The 18,957-nt window shown below is 46.7% G+C and overlaps 1 protein-coding gene across 1 annotated transcript in view; it reads right to left on the bottom strand.

Annotated features, from left to right (window-relative positions):
• Positions 1 to 8,412, bottom strand: part of LTC4S (leukotriene C4 synthase) — a 119,508-nt gene extending 111,096 nt beyond the window's left edge. The window contains exons 1-2 of the mRNA XM_085617758.1: positions 7,722 to 8,412; positions 6,170 to 6,386 (exon numbers count right to left, since the gene is read on the bottom strand). Of these exons, the coding sequence (XP_085473884.1) occupies positions 6,170 to 6,227 (58 nt within the window). The 5' untranslated portion in view covers positions 6,228 to 6,386; positions 7,722 to 8,412. The remainder of the gene's footprint in view (positions 1 to 6,169; positions 6,387 to 7,721) is intronic.
• Between the last annotated feature and the right edge of the window lie 10,545 nt (positions 8,413 to 18,957).

An 18,957-nucleotide genomic window follows, 5' to 3' on the forward strand; every position in this document is an offset into this window, starting at 1 on the left:
GCATGATGTCCGTGAGACTCCCGGTTGACCGTTTCCCCTCTGAGATCATTGTACGGTGTAAGTTTTTAGGTCTCGGCTGCGAAGGCTGCGCTTGCGCAGTCTCGCTCCGAGATTTAATGACTTTGAGAAGAGGGGCTTGCACCCGCCCCTCTTCTCTCCTGTTCTCCATTGGCTGGCCTCTTAAATGCTGGCCAGCCACTGGAGAAGAGGTCCAGTCACTCCGTTGAAGCCCCGTCCTTTTCGGATCGGGGGGCGTGTTTTTTGCGAGAAGTCTCAGGGAGGAGACAACGGCAAAACACGCCCCCAAATCCGAAAAGGACGTGGCGTTTCTCCGAGGCATTTTCTGCTGTGCCTCGGAGAAAGGCGGTGGTGTCCCGGCGTTGCTCCCTCACCTGATCTCCTAGAGAGGTAGGACAAACTCCGGAACCTCTTGTGTTATTCTCGTAAAACTCAGGGCCCGTAAATTAGAGATTATAATCAACAATTATAGGCAGAGAGGTAGGACAAACTCTGGAACCTCTTGTGTTATTCTCGTAAAACTCAGGGCCCGTAAATTAGAGATTATAATCAACAGACTATTTGTCATGTTAAAAAGCCATAATGACTAGGGGTAATATGCGAGTAGTTTAGGTTAAGCCAATGCTCAACCTTCCTATCCACGTTTGTTTTCTTATATATGCGGAAACTTTTCTATAGCATTATGTTACCAGCTGGCGTCTGACTATGGGTGGGTGGCTAAACCAGAAATAGTTGAGGTGACTGCAGCTGTCCGTTTCTGCCCTTTCTTTGTATCCGACAGCCTTGTTTCAATATGGCGGCGCCTCTGTCGAAATAGGATAGTCCGTCGTCGGTTTTGTACCGCGGTGTCGCCGCTGGCGCAGCTCGCACAGACGGTTGCAGCTAGAGCCGGTGGCAGGGAGTTCATCTCTGGCTGTCTGCCGTTTAGTGCCCGGGCCTGTCTGTAGCGCCCGGTTCTCCTCCTCCCCTCACCGGTGCCTCTCTGCTTTAGGATGGGGCTGCTCTCCCGGCTCTTGGGCTGGCTGCGCTCGCTCTTCTGGCGGGAGGAGATGGAGCTGACTCTGGTCGGGCTGCAGTACAGCGGCAAGACCAGCCTGGTGAACATCTTAGCGGTGAGTGCCGGAGTTGATGGGGAAGGGAGATAATGGGGTTTTGGAAGAGGCAGGTGAGAGCGGTGGGTGGAGGCTGGAAGGGAGCAACTGGAGGGGTATGCGGTGCTTTGAGCAGGTGGACAGTTGAAGTGCTGCAATAAACAACCCAAACGTATTTTATGCTGGAATACAGTAGTGTTTACAGATGTGACTGTGCTTCTACTTGGCGTTTATCAAACCAGCGAGTGCATTCTGGGGAGTGTAGTCATGGTTTAGCTCTCATGGAAACAAATGTATATGCCGAAGGAAAACACTATTGGAAAACGTGTGTCCTTGGCGACAGCCATCTGGTAACCTCAGGGAAGAGTGGCTCATCAGTGCTCGTTCTCTCGATCTTCTCTTTTTAGTATTTGTAATCGATGACACGATGAACCATTCAAACCTGACATCGGGCAACGTGATCTCACTATAGATATAGAACCTGACCCCGGATGTAGAAATAGTGGAAGCTGCCAGCCAAGAACACAATGTTAATATTGGTTGAGGCTGACTGTATTCAGCTCCAACACATAAATAAACGGATTAGGGATCCGGGGAAGGACAGCCAATATCATGACAATGTTTTTTTTGTTGTTTTTTTTTGGGGGGGGGGGCGTTTGTACGGGACAATTGCACTGTTAAGTGGACCACAAGGACCAACACGGCAAGTAGAAGAAAGGACAGTCTGTTCAGTGGTGTGCCAGACATTTTGAAGCCAGTTGGTGCCTCCCTATAGAGAATGCACAGCGCAACAACACGACTGACATAGCCTCTGTAAACACACTGACTCGTGGTGGAAGGAAGGTGAAATGGTATAGAAAACCAGAGCCACGTCACATTTACTGTTGTACAATTGAAGGAAAATACTTGAAACCAAAAGAAGGCAGCGTGTAGCTCACTACATCTGGGATCCACTGAACCATTGAAAATAGGAAGGATTGTTAGGTCAGCGGAAGCAGATGTATAGGCATTCATGGCAAGAATTCTTAGTCATTTGTTGCAACTGCATACTGGGCAGATGGCACCCGGACACGCATGATCCAGCCAACTACATAAGTGATTATAGCTCTGTGCTACGACTTGTTTCCCCCTGCATGCATGCCTTGTTTTTCTCAGATCAGTTTGCCGGTGGGCTGGGCCTCGAACCAGGTCCTGGAGATTTGTCTGTCTTTTTGTTACATTCTCCGATCTAATAAAGATTGTTGTTGTATAATGGACACCGGCCCCCCTTCAACCAACCTTGTGACATCTGCCCTCCTCCAGGTCGTTTAGGCCAATCAGCAAATGGATTGTTGTGGTAAATCCAGCAGGCAGGTTACGCGCCCTCTGGTCTTTGTTCCACTTCCAGGTCATGTTGTTGAAACCGAGGGACATGCATGACGAGGCTTCGAGCAGAGCGTTTTGGTGTTATCCTTAGGAAATAAATATATCTCTAGCTGTATCTGTTTTGGCTGCGATTACATTGGCAAAGGTATAGGATGTTAAACCGGCAGGAAGGGATTGCGTGTAGTGAGATAAGTAGGGAGAAACCGAGACTAACGAGGCATCCTCCCCATCCCCCAAGGTGAGAGCTTTGAAACGTTTCCTATTTTTTAAACAAGAGGGCACAGGGATACCTTTCGCTCTGAGCCATATTCGAATACATTTGGTATTTTTCTATCCACATCTACAATCTACCCTGTTCTTTACCTTCCACGTTTTTTTTAAACTAAACAGTGCAAATTCGACCCGAAGGTTTTGGAGCGCCTTATCACAGCATCATTTATATTACACAGGATAGGTTCATTTTTTAGACACAAAGCAATTACGTGATTTACCAAGAATCACAGGATATTGAGCGATGCTGGGACTCGAACATGGCTCCTCAGTTCTAAACTGCATTCATAAAGCCACATCCTCCCCCCCACCCCCCCCCCCCATACGCTACAGGTCATGTATCCGCTTTCTGCCCTAATCCACGTATTTCTCCACGATTTACATCAGTTCTCTGCATCCTCACTTAACCTCTCCGCATTTGATCTTGACTCTCCTCGTGTTGCCTTTCCAACTTCTATGCATGCTCTATCATCTGCACCCTGCACTCTACATGCTCAGTACCTACGCTATCACATTTATTCTAACAAGCATTTACAATGCAACGGTCTCGGCATTGTTAAAGTTAGAGCTATTGGCATTGCTCATGACAATGCCGTTTCTTTAAATGTTTGAAAAACAAAAAACATAAGCAAAAATAATGTCATGAGCAATGCCAATAGCTCTAACTTTACCAATGCCGAGACCATTGCATTGTAAATGCTTGTTTTCCCTTCCGTCCTGGACGTCACTCAGACCTGCACTGTAAATATCCCTGAGATCGGCAGCTGGGCCTAAAGCAGGCATTGTACAGTTCACGGCTGACCTGTGCTCGAAGCCACACTCTCACATTCACTTTTCACAGTGTTGCAGTCAAGTCGTCATCTTTTGAAGGGTAGGTGCCTGGAATGATGCAGAGAGCTCTTGCGTGCATATAAATACCTACACAGACCTGTCATATGGGTTACTTTCATCCAATTCTAGCTTTTAAACCAACATAAGTTTTAATTTTGGAAGTTCCAGTTTTCGTTTTTTTGCCTTTATTCACATCGACTTGAAAGCCAGCAAAGTGATGTTGGATATAAACTTGGGAGTGCTTACAAGTGTGGCACACGATGGGGCAGATTTACTAATGTTTCACCCAATGCAGTGTAGCAACCAGGGCCAGCTCCTGGTAATGGCCGAGGAGTGCCGCCGCCCCTGCTATAAGAGGAGGAATAAAATGATAATAAGTCTTCAGTGGGGTGGGACGGGGCAATCTTGTTGGTGAGGCATGGCAGGGGGAGGAGTGGTGAGCACTCTTGAGTGCGCATGTGTGCTTGGATGGCCGGCTTAGGCCGGCCAAACACACGAGCGCTTAAGTTACTCCAACCCGGCTGTGCTGCACAGCCAGCTTGGAAAAACACCCAGGCTCTATGCACCGTCTAAGCAGCAAACAAAGCCATTCAGACCAATCCCAGCACTTCTCTCATTCTGGGAATAGTGGTCCCAGCATGAGAGAAGCGATGGGATTTTGCATCTAGGAACCTGCGCATTGTCACCGAAGATTCAGGTGCAGCTACTCTCCTTGAGGGGCCGTGCCCATTTGAGGTCTGTTGGCACTATCACGATTTGATCTCTGCACATCAGTTCTTCTATTATATATGGGTGAGCATGTATTGTTAATACATGGTGCAGACTGGGCTCTTTAAGCGCCACCTTACGTCACAATGGACGCTAGGGTCAGGCACACGTCCCTTTTGTTACTCTTGGGTCGTGCTAAGCCGGGTTGGGTTGTGGGTAGGGTAAAATGAGGCAGGCTAGCCGGAACAGGCAGATGTTTGAAAATAAGGGGGTATATTTACTAGAAAATTATGCAGCGCGGTGCTGCAAGCCATCTTGCTGCGCTGAGCACCATCATTAGGAAAGTGCAGGGGTGCGTTGTAATTACAGCAATAGGACACATCCGTGATTTCCTCTGTGCTGATGCACCATTGGCTGCCTGGCGCCAACACAGGCACCTTTGCTCCAAGGTGCAAGGGTGCCTGTGTTGCAGGGATGATTGTTTTGTGCAGGAAGAGACACCTCCCTGCACAAAAACAATCATTGCTAGTGTTTTCAGCACACATAGAAAGAGCAACAACAACAAAAAGAAATAAAGGTATTTCTCCTGATTGCACCACTTTAAGGCCTCCTCTGAGGAGGTGTTAGAATCTGAGCATTCCCAGATTTACGAAACCTTTATAAATCTGGGAATGCGTCAGAATCCATGGGTGTTGGGTGGGAACATCCACAGCAACACCTATGGGACGCCACTTTCACAGAGTAATGCGTGAAAGGGGGCCATATTTACAAGGCCATGAAAAGGCTCACAGTGACCTTGTAAATATGGCTCAGCATTGTGCGTCACAAAAAGGGGCGCTCTGGTGGCGCAGGAGGCTTGTCAATATAGCCCGATGTTGGCAGGGCGGTAACGGGTGGTCAGATTCAGGGGAAGAGGTGCAGCATGTCAAAGCTTAAATTGTACATTGTAGCAAGTCGCTGTCCAGGCCACGCGAAACGGCTGAACACCAAAAGTAGAGAATAGTTTTGCCTGATCAGGCAGCCCTGCAGATGTAAGCACTGTCCACACCACGGGTGTTGTCATCTGACATCTCTCAAAGAGGCCTCCGAAACATTACAGGATGGGCACGAATCCGACCTGCGGAATGCAGGCTAGACAAAGGTCTCTGCAACACGTGATTCGCCATTTCGCCCGCGGAGCTGCTTTGGAGGCAAACATTAATATCCGTCTTCCTTCTGGCCGGGATTTTTAGAAATGCATTTTCCTTTTGCTAGTCTGTGAGTTGATAAAACTAAATATGAGATTTGTGCAATCAAAATACTCCGGGGCTTATTTACAAGCCCCTTGCGCCGCCGGTGCATCACGTATTCCCATATTAAAAGTGACGCACCAGCTTGTAAATAAGCCCCTCCGGGTCAGTAAAACCTCCGCTGATTGATTACTTGCTCGGGGATGCTGCTGCTCCCAGAAACCTGTCCTAAAACTAACGGCTATTTTCCAAGCGGTGCTCTTTTACCACGCCTTCCGTGCCACGTCACGCATGAGGGCATGGAAACAGGCATTCATAAGGATGCGCGCTCGAGTGTTGACAGACCTTGCAACACGGTGTGATCTGTGGCAATGTTCATCGTCTCCCCGATGGCTCACTTACCTGAAGTGGGTGCTGGGAATTCTCCAGGGCATGCGGTCACTCACGAATGTATCGCCAAAGCCAGTGGTTCTTGCGTCCATCAACTTGCAAAACTGTGTGATCTGTGGCAACTTACGACTTCTCTCAATTGACTCCATGATAGTTGGAAAGGTTTTCCCAAACATTTAGAAATCTGGGAATGCGTTTTTTCTGTTCGATTAAATACCTAACTCCTCCCACCCACAATAGAAAACACAATACCCATTTGCCCCATACCTTGCTCCAAGACACCGATCAGGGTGACCGTAGCCAGGTGGATGATCTGCGGCTGCATGGTGGAGTGGCTGTGCGTGCTTGGCGTGGTCCCTTGGTCTGCTGCTGCCGTGGTGGCGCTAAAAGTTCTCCGTACTTGGATGCAGTTCTCGTCAGCCTCAGGTGCGTGCTGTGGTCTTGCAGTCAGGCCGGCAGCACTGAGGTGGATGTCAGGCGTTCACTAGGAAGTAAGTGGTTAGTTGAGTCAGTTTTCTGTAGAAGGGGTTTGAAATCTACCCAGTTTCTTACAGTAGTGAAATTCTGGTACTTTAAAGGAGCGTTGAGGTCTTAGGTTTCTATAGACATTTGATTTAAATTCTCTCTATAAGTGGTGGGATCTTCTATAAAAAGTGATCAGGTCTTCGTTTTCGACAATAAAGCCCTTGTTTTCTGCAGAAGCTGTGACGGTTTATTTCTCTATGGACGTGGTGAAGTCTTACTTTTGTACAGTACAGTGAAGGTTTTCTTTAACAACAGTTATAAGGTTTTCCTTTTCTATAGGAGTGGTAAGTTCTTGCCTTTCTGAGGCTGCAGTGAAGTCTTTGTTTTCTACACAAGGGGTGAGATTTAATGATGTTTCTTAAGTAATGAGGTCTTGGTTTTCTGTAGAATTGGTGAGTTCTATTTTCGTAAAAGTTGGGATGTCTTAACTTCTACAGAAGCTTTGAAGTTTCCAGAAGCTGAAGGCATAGTTGATGGGTGCTCTAATATACTCTTAAATTAACTGGGTGAGTTCCCTACCAGTCTCTTAACTGGGTGAGTTCCCTAACAGTCTAATAACTGGGTGAGTTCCCTACCAGTTTCTTAACTGGGTGAGTTTCCTACCAGTCTCCTAACTGGGTGAGTTCCCTACCCGTCTCTTAACTGGGTGAGTTCCCTACCAGTCTCTTAACTGGGTGAGTTCCCTACCCATCTCTTAACTGGGTGAGGTCCCTACCCGTCTCTTAACTGGGTGAGTTCCCTACCAGTCTCTTAACTGGGTGAGTTCCCTACCCGTCTCTTAACTGGGTGAGTTCCCTACCCGTCTCTTAACTGGGTGAGTTCCCTACCAGTCTCTTAACTGGGTGAGTTCCCTACCAGTCTCTTAACTGGGTGAGTTCCCTGCCAGTCTCTTAACTGGGTGAGTTCCCTAGCAGTCTATTACCTGGGTGAGTTCCCTACCAGTCTATTAACTGGGTGAGTTCCCTACCAGTCTATTAACTGGGTGAGTTCCCTACCAGTCTATTAACTGGGTGAGTTCCCTATCAGTCTCTTAACTGGGTGAGTTCCATGCCAGTCTCTTAACTGGGTGAGTTCCCTAGCAGTCTATTAACTGGGAGAGTTCCCTATCAGTCTCCAGGTCAGGCGGGAGAGAGCAGGGGACGTTGGCCTCTGGATTCCGTAGGATTTGGCATTAGTGGACAAGATGGAGGGAGAACGAGATTGAGTGGAGCTGCTACCTGTGGCACTAACGAGAAAGTAGTTCTTTATCTGGGACGTGTGAAGGTGTGTGTTCTGTTCCTGTTCAGTAACTTACCTTCGCGGTGACAGGTGCCTCCCCTGGTTCCTGACAGGGACAGGTGCCACGTCGCCTGCGTGGATGGCTCGGAGGAGGTAAGTGACTGGCCGCGGCGGCAGAGGCGTGTCTGCCCCTCACTCTGCAGGTGTCCCTCTGACAGGAGAAGCTCCGAGGCAGGGTCCTGGTGTTCGCCTCGTGGCTGGAGGTGTCTCTGAGGGGGAGTGGGCGGTGCTCTGTTGCTGGTTGGATACAGACGCAGGTAGACTGGTCGGTAAGCGTGTGTAGATAGTTTCAGCAGATGTTGGTCTTTCCTTCTCCGCCGATGGATCTGCTGTAGGAACCGCTTCCTCTCTATTTATCCTCTTTCCTACCGCCTCGTCGTCGCACCGGTAAGTCGCTGATGCCTGGAGGCCGGAGCAGCTCCGAGAAGCCAGCACCGCCCCTCACTCGCGCTGCGCACCCTGTCTTCTTCCTTGTGCGCCCTGCCAAGAGCGACTCTTCACTCACCAGCAGCCTACGGACTTCCCCTTGGGCCGGGCAGCCATCACCCGATACTTGAATCCCCAGGAAACGAGCCCCGGGCGGTGCGTATCTGATGGCGATGCGCAGCGCGCCTCGATAAGGACATGGCAGGAAACGGGGCCCGTCACAGGATGTTTGTAGATAGGGATGCGGAGGGGAAGACCACGGCCAGAGTTGTTGCTGCTCTAGGCGAAAATGCTGAAGTGTCACATACGCCCCATTCCGGCGCACGCACAGACCCAATGCCATTCTCGCTTTTGTAAGTCACGGGTATCCATTTCACTTTTAAAGCATTAAGCTTAACTACCACGCTAGTGAAAAAATTTACAATAAATCAAGCATTGGTAAAGCCAATGGCTCGCGACAGTGGTCGAAGTGGGCGGGATTGGAGGCAGTGACCGCTGGTGACCTTTGAAAGTGGTGTGGCGTTAACGTTCTTTCTAACTTTCAGGGCAAGAGAAAGGCACCCACAAGGTCCCAAGGTGGACCCTCAAAAACTGCAAAAACAACGAGGTGATGGAATTAATATCAGCTACTGGCACTCGCTAGGGCCGCGTCCCAATCCATCGTTTCTCGCCCACCATGCCAACTCAGTTTGTTTGGACCCAGCCCTACGCAAATCAGACTTTATTTGAACCCACTGTGTAGCAAATGACACTAAAGACAAATTAAACAAAGTGAACTCCACTAACCCCATTGACTTAGATCAGTGTAGAGCAGAACATGAAATGTATATTTAAGTCAAAATGCTTTTAGTGCACACAATTCAAATGGATGGAGTCATTTCAGTATATGATGCCGTTTAGCGAATTTGAACTGCACTTGAAAGTTTCTCTGTTGCCGTGAAAGATATGCACGTCACTTTATCATAGCTGATTTCTATTTCTACAAATTACACAAAGCAGGGTACACATTGAAACAAATATAGCAAAAATGTCAGGATCTACAACGGCAATTTGGTGGGTTTTTGTGTTCAGGTAAATTATGGCGCTTTTCTTTATACCAATTGCAGCCAGTTACACAGCTGGAATGCTTGTTCAGCAACAAAGAGGTGTGGCAAAAGGAACTGCAAAGCGGGAATCAGATTTCAAGTTGTTTGTTTTGGTTGTCGCTTTGGCCGATCCTCACCAGTGGACAAACAATGCCCATCAATTTAGCTAATGACCCCCTTAAGAGCTGGAACAGATGGCAGCAATTGTATTTTTACTACTTGTTTTGGCTGTGGAGTTACACAGCTTAAAGCAAATAACTGGTGATGTAAACTCATTGGGTGGCAAGGAGGCACGTTTGCTGGGGAAAGCTAATACACTAGGTGCAATTACACGAGATTTGGAGAAAGCTGGGCAATCCTTTATTTTAAAAAAATGGCTAGTAACTTTCTGCAACTGCATTTTTTTCCAGCTGTATGGAGAAAACAAAGATGGTATGCCCTCCTGAATCCATAACATCAAATCCCTTCTAGGCAATATCAGTCCAGCGAAGAATATTATTAAAAACCAGACAGGAATAGATTTGAGAAAGCAAGTGAATATTTTGAAAGACGTCGCCCCCCTAAAAGTCATCTTGCCAATGCCATGTTTAAGATTTACAAACTACCTACCAGTCAATGGGGTTGTGGGCACAAAGCATTGGGTGTTGTATCACTCCAACCCAGCATGGGACATCAATGGCATTTGGCACTGTTTGAAGCCTTTGTTTGTGCTGGGAGCGGTGGTTCCTGTTCCCTACCAATGATGCAGGCCGGAGGACAGATGAGGTGGCATATTAAGCAAGGAGGGCAGCTTGAGCTGCTGTGTTCTTCCCTAACTGGAGTATTTCTCACACATCCAAGCTTCCCCTCTGCATGCAGGCCCTCTGTTAGCCCAGGCTGCAGAATCTGTACACGTGGATGGACAACCAGAAGCCAGGGGTCGAGACAGGTAACAACTTTATGGTAAAGTGGAGGCAAAAACACCCCAGTGTGACTATAGTCGTTAATCAATGGCCATGTGGGATGACTGTGCTTCTGCTTTCGTTACCTGGTCAGAAGGTTCGGCGTGGGCGTGGTTCCAAGGTCAGAAAAGACTCTTAGGTCAAGTAGCAGGGCAGTATATAACAAGTTATCTACGAAATCAGGAATAATTTCAATTATCCACGGTCTTCAAGGCCAAATGTTTTTCATTCTGCGGGCCAGATTTAGAGGGTAGCAGGTTTAAAAGACAAGCACATAAAAAGGAAGCGTGTTGTGAGTTAGCCGATAATCCGGTGGAGCATGCAGGCCCAAGCTGTAATTAAGCAATGGCTGGACACTTCAATGATGATATAATGAAGTGAAGTGCCTGGGCCAGTACTTGGAAGGGTTCTACAGTAGTTGTCTATTACCAGTGCTTAATTTGTAAAATATGAAGTGCAGGTGTTCAAATGTTTGTTGGAGGTCACACTTACTTTTCTCTGGCTCCACCCACTTCCTCCACTGGCTCCACCCACTTACTCTATTAGCTCCACCCACATCCTCAACTGGCACCGCTAAAAGTCAGATTTAATACCCAATCTGAATTTCAGCAAGGGAGCCTTCCTCATAGTAAGGTTTTGATAGGAGGTTTACCTGCCCTGTGAACATTTTGAAAAAGATTACATCAAAAGTGCATTTAAAGCACAATTTTGGAAAAAAATAGCTAAAATCACTAATGCATTGAAAAGGGACAATTTCAGTGCTCCGTGTGCTGATTTGGGGAAAGGACAATACTGGGGTATGCCGTTTTTAACAGAATCTATGATTTCAAATATACAACTTTTACATAGCTCATGTAACAAAATAAACCAAAATGTTGTGAAAAAGCTCTAAACAGATAAACTGAACAAAATCATGCAATCCACTTGAATGAGTCAGTTACTGTCACTTCCAGTGGCCGAAGGGGTTTGGGGTTCATAAATAGTAGAGTATTCCGTTAAAGCGATTAGTTTTAGAGAAATAATTGTCACGGGAACCATCATCAGCTGCACTAGTAAAGTGCTTGTAGAGAGCAGGATAAGCATTCCAAATAGCCTCCACTGTTCTGAAGCTTGATGCAACCCAACGAGTATCTAACACTCTATGCATTCTGCAAAGCTGAATGTCAAGAGCTTCTGCACATTCCTTTAGCTTCAAACGTTTTTTAACAGATCTGGTAAAAATAGAATACAGCTTATCAAGTACGTTTTTGAAATGATTTGTAGCACCAATATCTTTCATGACATCATGAACGGTAAGTTCCAGGCGATGTGCTGAGCAGTGCCAGGCAACAATATTGGGAGAGATTTTTTCTTGCAACCTCTTTACACCACCACTGTGGCAGCCAAACATCACTGCGGCTCCATCACAGGCAACTGAAACCAGGCATTTGGAGAGAAAGTCCTTGCTTATGTTAAGTGGATCTTTTTTTAGTGCAGATAGTAAACTGTTTACTATGTTGTCAGCTGACAAATCACTCAGCTCAATGAGTTCAACAAAAATATTAGCTGGGGAGTCCATGCCAGGTAGCTACATTCTCATGTACACAATTAAAGAACTTTTCCTATTTAACACAGTGGCTTCATCTAGTAAAAGACTTACTTTAGGGGAAAGTTCAATAATTTTGGCAAAAATCTTCCTCTTCACTTCAGAGGATATGTGGCGTTGTATGTTTGAGCAAGCTACATTGAAGTGCAAAATTCGCTACATATCTAGTCCATTTAATTGGTGGCAGTCTATCTCTGTTTCACAACCATACGCTGGCCTGGTCCGCTTTTCTTCCTTATAAGCTACATGGAATATTCTGGCTGTTGCTGATATTTGTACAGATTGCGCTTTTGCAGTTACTTGCAATAAAGGATCTCTTTTAGCGTTTTCTAAGATTTTAAAGTTGCAACATGAGCCTTGCTTTGTGCATGTTCTTCAATCTTTTTCCTCAATGATTTCTGCTGTTCTTCTATATTGGTGCCATATGCCTTCACAGTAGACTCAGTTCATTCTTTGGACAATTTCATTCCCCTGGATTTCTCAGCAACCAAGATCACGGACTTGGCGACACACACAACAGCCAAGGTTAGGGCCTTTAACAATTAACCACAGATGCTTGTGTTGGAAATATATTTTTTGGTCATGTTTCCAACCTTAAAGAAGAATGCCTTTCCTAAAACTCTGTCTGAATGTGGTTTCAGTGATAATGTGTCAAACTGTTTGCTAGTGCTTGTGTTTCCTCAGTCTCTGCAGCAATCTCCACAGCATGATGCTGCTCATCTCCAAGAGGACTATCTTGTGTCTTTTCTTCTGTAGGGGTGATAACGCTGCTGCTAGTAGTGGTGTCACTCTCATCTAGTGCCTTCTCTCGCACTTCATCATCTTCCTTGTTCCCTTCATCCACTGGAAGTACATGGTCTTTTCTAGCAAGTTTGTTAGCAGGTTCCTCATCATCTTTGTGCTTCCATTTTGTGAAGTAGCTTGAAATCTTCTTCTGTCTAGTGTGTGACATTCTAGGGAAGCAAATTTGAAAGAAAATACGCTAGACATGTGCAAAGTGTGATGTCAATTGATCTAAGTAATAGGCACAATTAATGTTTATTTGTAGTTTGCACAAAAGACATTTCTGCATCTGCACATCTATTACCATTACCACCCATGACTGACTACAAGTACAACCCAAATGGATCCTACTTTGCCTACCCAAATTCATGCCTTTTCCAATTCATACCCCTGCCTAGCCCTGCAGTACTCACTCGAAAGACACACAAAGCTTGACTCACTTTTAAGCTTTGGCTTCTGGTATTACTACAAAAGCAGGGTGAGGTCAGTGGCAGTGTGCAGACTTAGTTACACACTGTCAGTCACAAAAAGTATTAATTAATCAACACTCGGGCCGGACTGGGAACCCAAAGCAACCCTGGCAAGTTTTGTTAGACCAGCCCCCATACATTGTGTACCAAGCCAGCGTAACAACTGCTAGAGGTTTTTTTGGGGGGGAATTCTCCCCTCAAGAACATTTTGTAAAATGAAAGACTAAAATGATGCACAACACATTTTCCATTACATATTTAGCTGTATTAACTTTCAAAGCATAGTATTTCGTAAATGATGACCTCTTCATCTGACATAAGCACCCAGGCCAGAAAGCATGGAAATGTCACACATAAGCACCCAGGGCAGAAAGCATGGAAACGTCACACATCAGCACCCAGGCCAGAAAGCATGGAAATCTCCCACTATACTCAGACCAGGAAGCATGGAAATGTCACACAAAGGCACCCAGGCCAGAAAGCATGGAAACGTCATACAAAGGCACCCAGGCCAGAAAGCATGGAAATGTCACACAAAGGTACCCAGGCCAGGAAGCATGGAAACGTCCTACAAAGGTACCCAGGCCAGAAAGTAAGGAAATGTCATAAAAAGGCACCCAGGCCAGAGAGCATGGAAATGTCAAACAAAGGCACCCAAGCCAGTGGCGCTGGAACAATTTTCAGAGTGTTGGAGCTGCCCTCAATGTTACATCACTAAAGAAGTCATAAGATTGTGAAAAATCCAAACATCACAGTAAGGACAAACATAGAAAAGGAGCCTTGCACATTCTGGCGGAGGTGGTGAGGGTGTAGTTAGGTATGTTGCAGTGGAGCATTTTGAAGACCACTGCTTGTTGAGTGGTGTTGGTGAACTGTATGAACCAAATCTTTCCACAATCCTAAACTCACCAACCCCAAGTGCCTCAACTTCCTGCTCTATCCAGTGCTGTGGTAGACGTCCTGCTTATCGGCTGATGCTTTGGACAGTTCAATAGCTACCAGACATCACTAGTGGTTAATGATGTGTAGGCATAGCTCTACGAAGCAGCGGTTACGATTCAGAATCAAGATGGCTCGACATAGTACTCTGAAGCAAAGCGAGTCCTGTGAGGAAGACAGGTTGTACAGAGGGGACCTAACTCCTGCTGTTGCATCCGGTAGGTTCGGTACCCCCAGGGTTTGGCACTTTAACTTAAGGCAATCTCAGGAATGGGTTGGCAAGGTGAGCTGGCCTCCCTTGAAATGGGAAAACTCTGACTTACCCAGATCCGAAAAGCAGACCCGTGCCTTGGGTCAAGGCCTCAAGGGCACTTTGCAGGCAGCATGTAGGTCTGTGTTTAATGGTAGAGTCAAACTGCAAACTAGCCTGAGCCCATCCCAGAGATGCTTGTGCTGGCAGGGATTCTTTGTTGAGCTTCCTGCAACAGCTGTGTGTTGTAGCCAATACTGGTTGTAGCTGTGAGAAGTTGGCCTGATATATGCTATCCACTAGTTCTAGTGGGCACCTTGTATCAGTCCAAACAACCCCTTATGGTGAATTGGTTAAAGACAACCTTTATTGAAAGCTATCCTAGTGGTAGCTATGGAGAGCAGCCTTCAGGCTAAGTCTTGAAGGAATGTAAAGCAGCTTGTTTTACCAGTCTATAATCTCTTGAATGATCAAATGAAAAGATAACCACACCAGGTATATATTTAAAATATATGTATTTAAGATAAAACACACCCCTCCAGTCTCTTTACGAGACTGGAGTTCGAAGTACTTAATTTACAAGTTATCAATCAACAGTAATGGCACAAATACACGTTTGGTCCCTAGGGGCGTACCAAACCATATACCAAAAAAGTGGTATTAGAACCACGACTGAACTAGACACAAGGCATAGAGCCTGTAGAATCACTGGGACTCCAAGGAACCACCCAAGGTAGTGACACAGGGGACCCACGGGGGCCGTGTGCAGTGTGTAAACACAACAGCGGGTTCCCGTTATCTTCTGTGGGCAATGTCGCGGTTGGAAATTTAAAGATTAGGGACACTTGGAATCAAGTCAGGACCAAACCCTTTTGGATTTAGGACGTTCTAGGGCTAGCACCCACGGGAGCACCGGAGTACTCGTGTTACCTCACCCAGGGAAGCTGGGTGCATAGGTGTCTTGTGGTGTTGGGTCACGTCGTCGATTACAATGGAAGCTGGCGAAGAACTGCTGCTGCCGTGAAGAGGAGAAGCGTCCGAAGAGTTCCAAGCCTGGATCTAGGATGGAAGGAACCTGAAAGCAAAGGGGACAGAGTCTGGGTCACTTGCCAGTGACCGAGGGCAGGATGGACCAATGCCCACAGATGTCGAGTGCTTCAGGTGAGTTGACGGGTGTCTTGACTCTTCAGCCACGAGGCGAAGAAGGCGTCGACGAAGTCCACAAGCCGGATTCGAGCTGTCCCACGAAGTCTGTTGAGTGCTGCGGTGTCGGCGACCAGAATGGACCCAACAAGCCTTGGCAACGGCAAGTCTTGTGGAAAAACAAGAAGGACGTCGGTGCAGACCAGCAAGGTCTGAGGAACTCACCCAGCAAGAATAAGTCGGAGCACGTCTGGAGCAACCAGGAAAGCCCAAGCAGAAGTGGAGTTGCCTTCATGGGGACCCACTAGCCAATGGGCTAGCGATCGCAAAGGAGCCTTGAGCGGTCGCACTGGAACCTGGCCCACGGGTCAATCGTGGAGTGGAGGCCAGAGATCTTTGGTGTTTTGGAATTTTATTTATTTCATTCGGTTTTGTTGTATGTCCTTGGTTTTCTTCAGTGGGTATTCGTTTTTTGTTACCACTCCTCTTATTCATTTAGGCCCGTTTCATTAGTGAGATTCTTTCATTTTCGCTTTTTCCCATTCTTTTTAACCTTTGCATTGGAGATCACACTCCGCTCCATCATGGCGACACTCATCAGTCTTGTCTCTAGCTCGATTCCTTCCCGGAAGCCAGCGCTTGCTCCCGTTCTTCCGCCCACATTGTATTTAATGGCTGGTTACATTCCCCAGAGGATTGCGCTCCGGCACCGCTTTCTACCTGTTCCAACGGTCTACGCTCTTGCATCACGCGACATACGTAAGGTTTCATGCCCGTGTGTTTGATCTTTCGGATGCCGAATTTTTATGGCTAATTAGGTATCTTTAGAACACCCCCTTACTTGGCTCGTCTTTTTGCTTTCAGTTTTTACCCCGTGGATATTAGTCTACAGTTGCTGGTAAGTGAAGTTCCTTGCACTTCGCTTATTATTATTCACACCTTGACTTGTGATTTCAGTTATTCATTTCTTTTTTCACTTCTCCTAACGCAACAGCGTTGCCGTCCAGTAGTTTCGATTCTTTTCTTCATCGAGGTTACTTTGCGATACAGTACATGAGGTGAGTTTCACTCGCCATGTCCCATGTTACCTGAACCCTATTTTTCTTACATTTTTCTTACTTTTTTCCATCTATTTCTTTGTTTTTTCGATTATAAACACCTTCTTCACTGATATAACCACGGCGGTTTTCTATCTTTGGTCTTGGCATCTTCTCAGTGATTGGTATACCGACATCAATAGTGGTACGCTGTTCGTTAACTCACAAAGGGAGATTCACTGTTTTTTCATACTAAAGTAAAGTTTCTGATTGAGTATCATGTAATGTTCATTTTGAGTAATATCTTGTATTATTGTTTTTTGTTTTAGATTGCCCCTGATGAAGGGACATGATAGTCCCGAAATGCATTGGGCTCACCTTTATGTTCTCATGTAAATAATCAAATGTACTGAAAATATATCATGTTTATGTACTAATACGAATGTAACAGTTTGAGGTCATTACACAAGTGTTATAGCTTGTATATGTATTGACATATGTGTATTCACCTATCGCATATATGCAGTAATATATGTTTGTTTGTACTTGACCGTTGTGTTTGATTACTTATTTGACAAGGAGATTACCAGACAAGGGTCTTTGTTACCCTTAGCATTGTGCGCAGTGACAATCATCATTTGGTTGTTTTTCTTTTGTCTTCAACTGTATGCTTGATTGACAGCGAGCATATCACTGCAGCACCTACATTATCTACAAGAATAGTACTTTAAAGTGAGTAAATAGGAGTGCGCTGCTCCCCACCAATTATCAGGCCTACAGGGACACAGGTGCTAATGTCACAATGGTGACACCTGCCTTTGTGGACCCTGGACAGATCATGCTAGGTGAGAACTACCTAGTGACCAACGCTAGCAATGCCACTACCTCCCATAGTGCGGCAATTGTTAACTTCTCCTGGGGAGGGGTAACTGGCCTCAAGAAAGATGTGGTGAATTCAGATCTCCCTGTAGAATGTCTGTTGGGAAATTACCTTGAAACTTCAGTGTGGGCTGAAGTGGAGTATAGAACCCATGCATAAATGCTGGGGATAGATGCACATGTCCTTGCTGTGACCAGGTCACAGGCCAAAAAGTGCAACACTGAACAAGTGCTGGATCCTGGGACAATGGACCAGACACAACCCAAGAGAAAGAGCAGTAGGGTTATGGCTGTGCCTTCCCCCCTGCCTCAGGTAGAGAGTCAGCCCTCACAGGAGGATGATTCTGAGAGCCCTGAAGGAACTGTCCTAGAAGAACTGGAACCTGACCAGGTTGAGTTTCTTGGGACAGGGGAACCTTCAAGGGCAGATATGAGGCAGGCACAATTAGACTGTCCTTCTCTTGAACCCCTCAGACAGCAGGCTGCTGCTGAGGCTGCAGGGAATGCTCAAGGTGCCCATAGAGTGTATTGGGATGAAGGGCTACTGTACTCGGAGGCTAGTGACCCCAAGCCTGGTGCATCCAAGAGGTTGGTCATACCATTAAGTTTCAGAGGCTTCCTTCTTACCTTGGCCCATGATATTCCCCTTGCAGGACACTTAGGCCAGAATAAGACCTGGGACAGACTTGTCCCTCACTTTCACTGGCCTCACATGTCAGAAGATACCAAGGAGTTTTGTCGCTCCTGTGTCACCTGCCAAGCCAGTGGCAAATCAGGTGGCACCACAAAGGCCCCCCTCATACCACTACCTGTGGTGGGGGTCTCCTTTGAGAGAGTGGGGATAGACATTGTAGGACCAATGGACCCCCAAACAGCATCTGGGCACAGATTCATACTGGTGATAGTGGACCATGCCACCAGGTATCCAGAAGCTATACCCCTAAGGACCACAACAGCTCCTGTTGTGGCAAGGGCCCTACTTGGAGTATTCTCCAGAGTGGGCTTTCCAAAGGAGGTTATTTCTGACAGAGGTGCCAACTTCATGTCAGGATATTTGACTGCAATGTGGAAGGAGTGTGGTGTGAACTACAAATTCACTACACCCTATCACCCACAGTGCAATGTGCTTGTGGAGAGATTCAACGAGACCCTAAAAGGGATGACAAAAGGTTTACCAGACAAGCTTAGGCGAAGATGGGACATCATTTTACCCTGCCTTCTGTTTGCTTACAGAGAGGTCCCACAAAAGGGGGTTGGCTACAGCCCTTTTGAGCTTTTGTTTGGGCATCCTGTAAGGGGACCCCTGTGTTTAGTAAGGGAAGGATGGGAGAGACCTCTCAGACAACCCAAACTGGACATAGTGGATTATGTACTTGGCCTCCGCCCCAGGATGGCAGCGTATATGAAGAAGGCTTCTAAAAACCTTGAGGCAAGCCAAGAACTCCAAAAAGCTTGGCATGACCAAAAGGCTGTGCTGACGGTGTACCAGCCAGGACAGAAAGTGTGGGTGTTGGAGCCAGTGGCCCCAGCAGCACTCCAGGACAAATGGTCTGGACCCCACACTATTGTTGAACAGAAGGGAGAAGTCACCTACTTGGTAGACTTTGGGACTCCCAGAATCCCCCACAGGGTTCTTCATGTCAACAGGTTAAAGGCATATGTTGACAGGGCAGGCATGGGCTTACTCATGGCTACAGATGAGGGGCAGGAGGAA

This window comes from Triturus cristatus, chromosome 7 (assembly GCF_964204655.1).
Source record: "Triturus cristatus chromosome 7, aTriCri1.1, whole genome shotgun sequence".
Taxonomy (NCBI): Eukaryota; Metazoa; Chordata; class Amphibia; order Caudata; family Salamandridae; genus Triturus; species Triturus cristatus.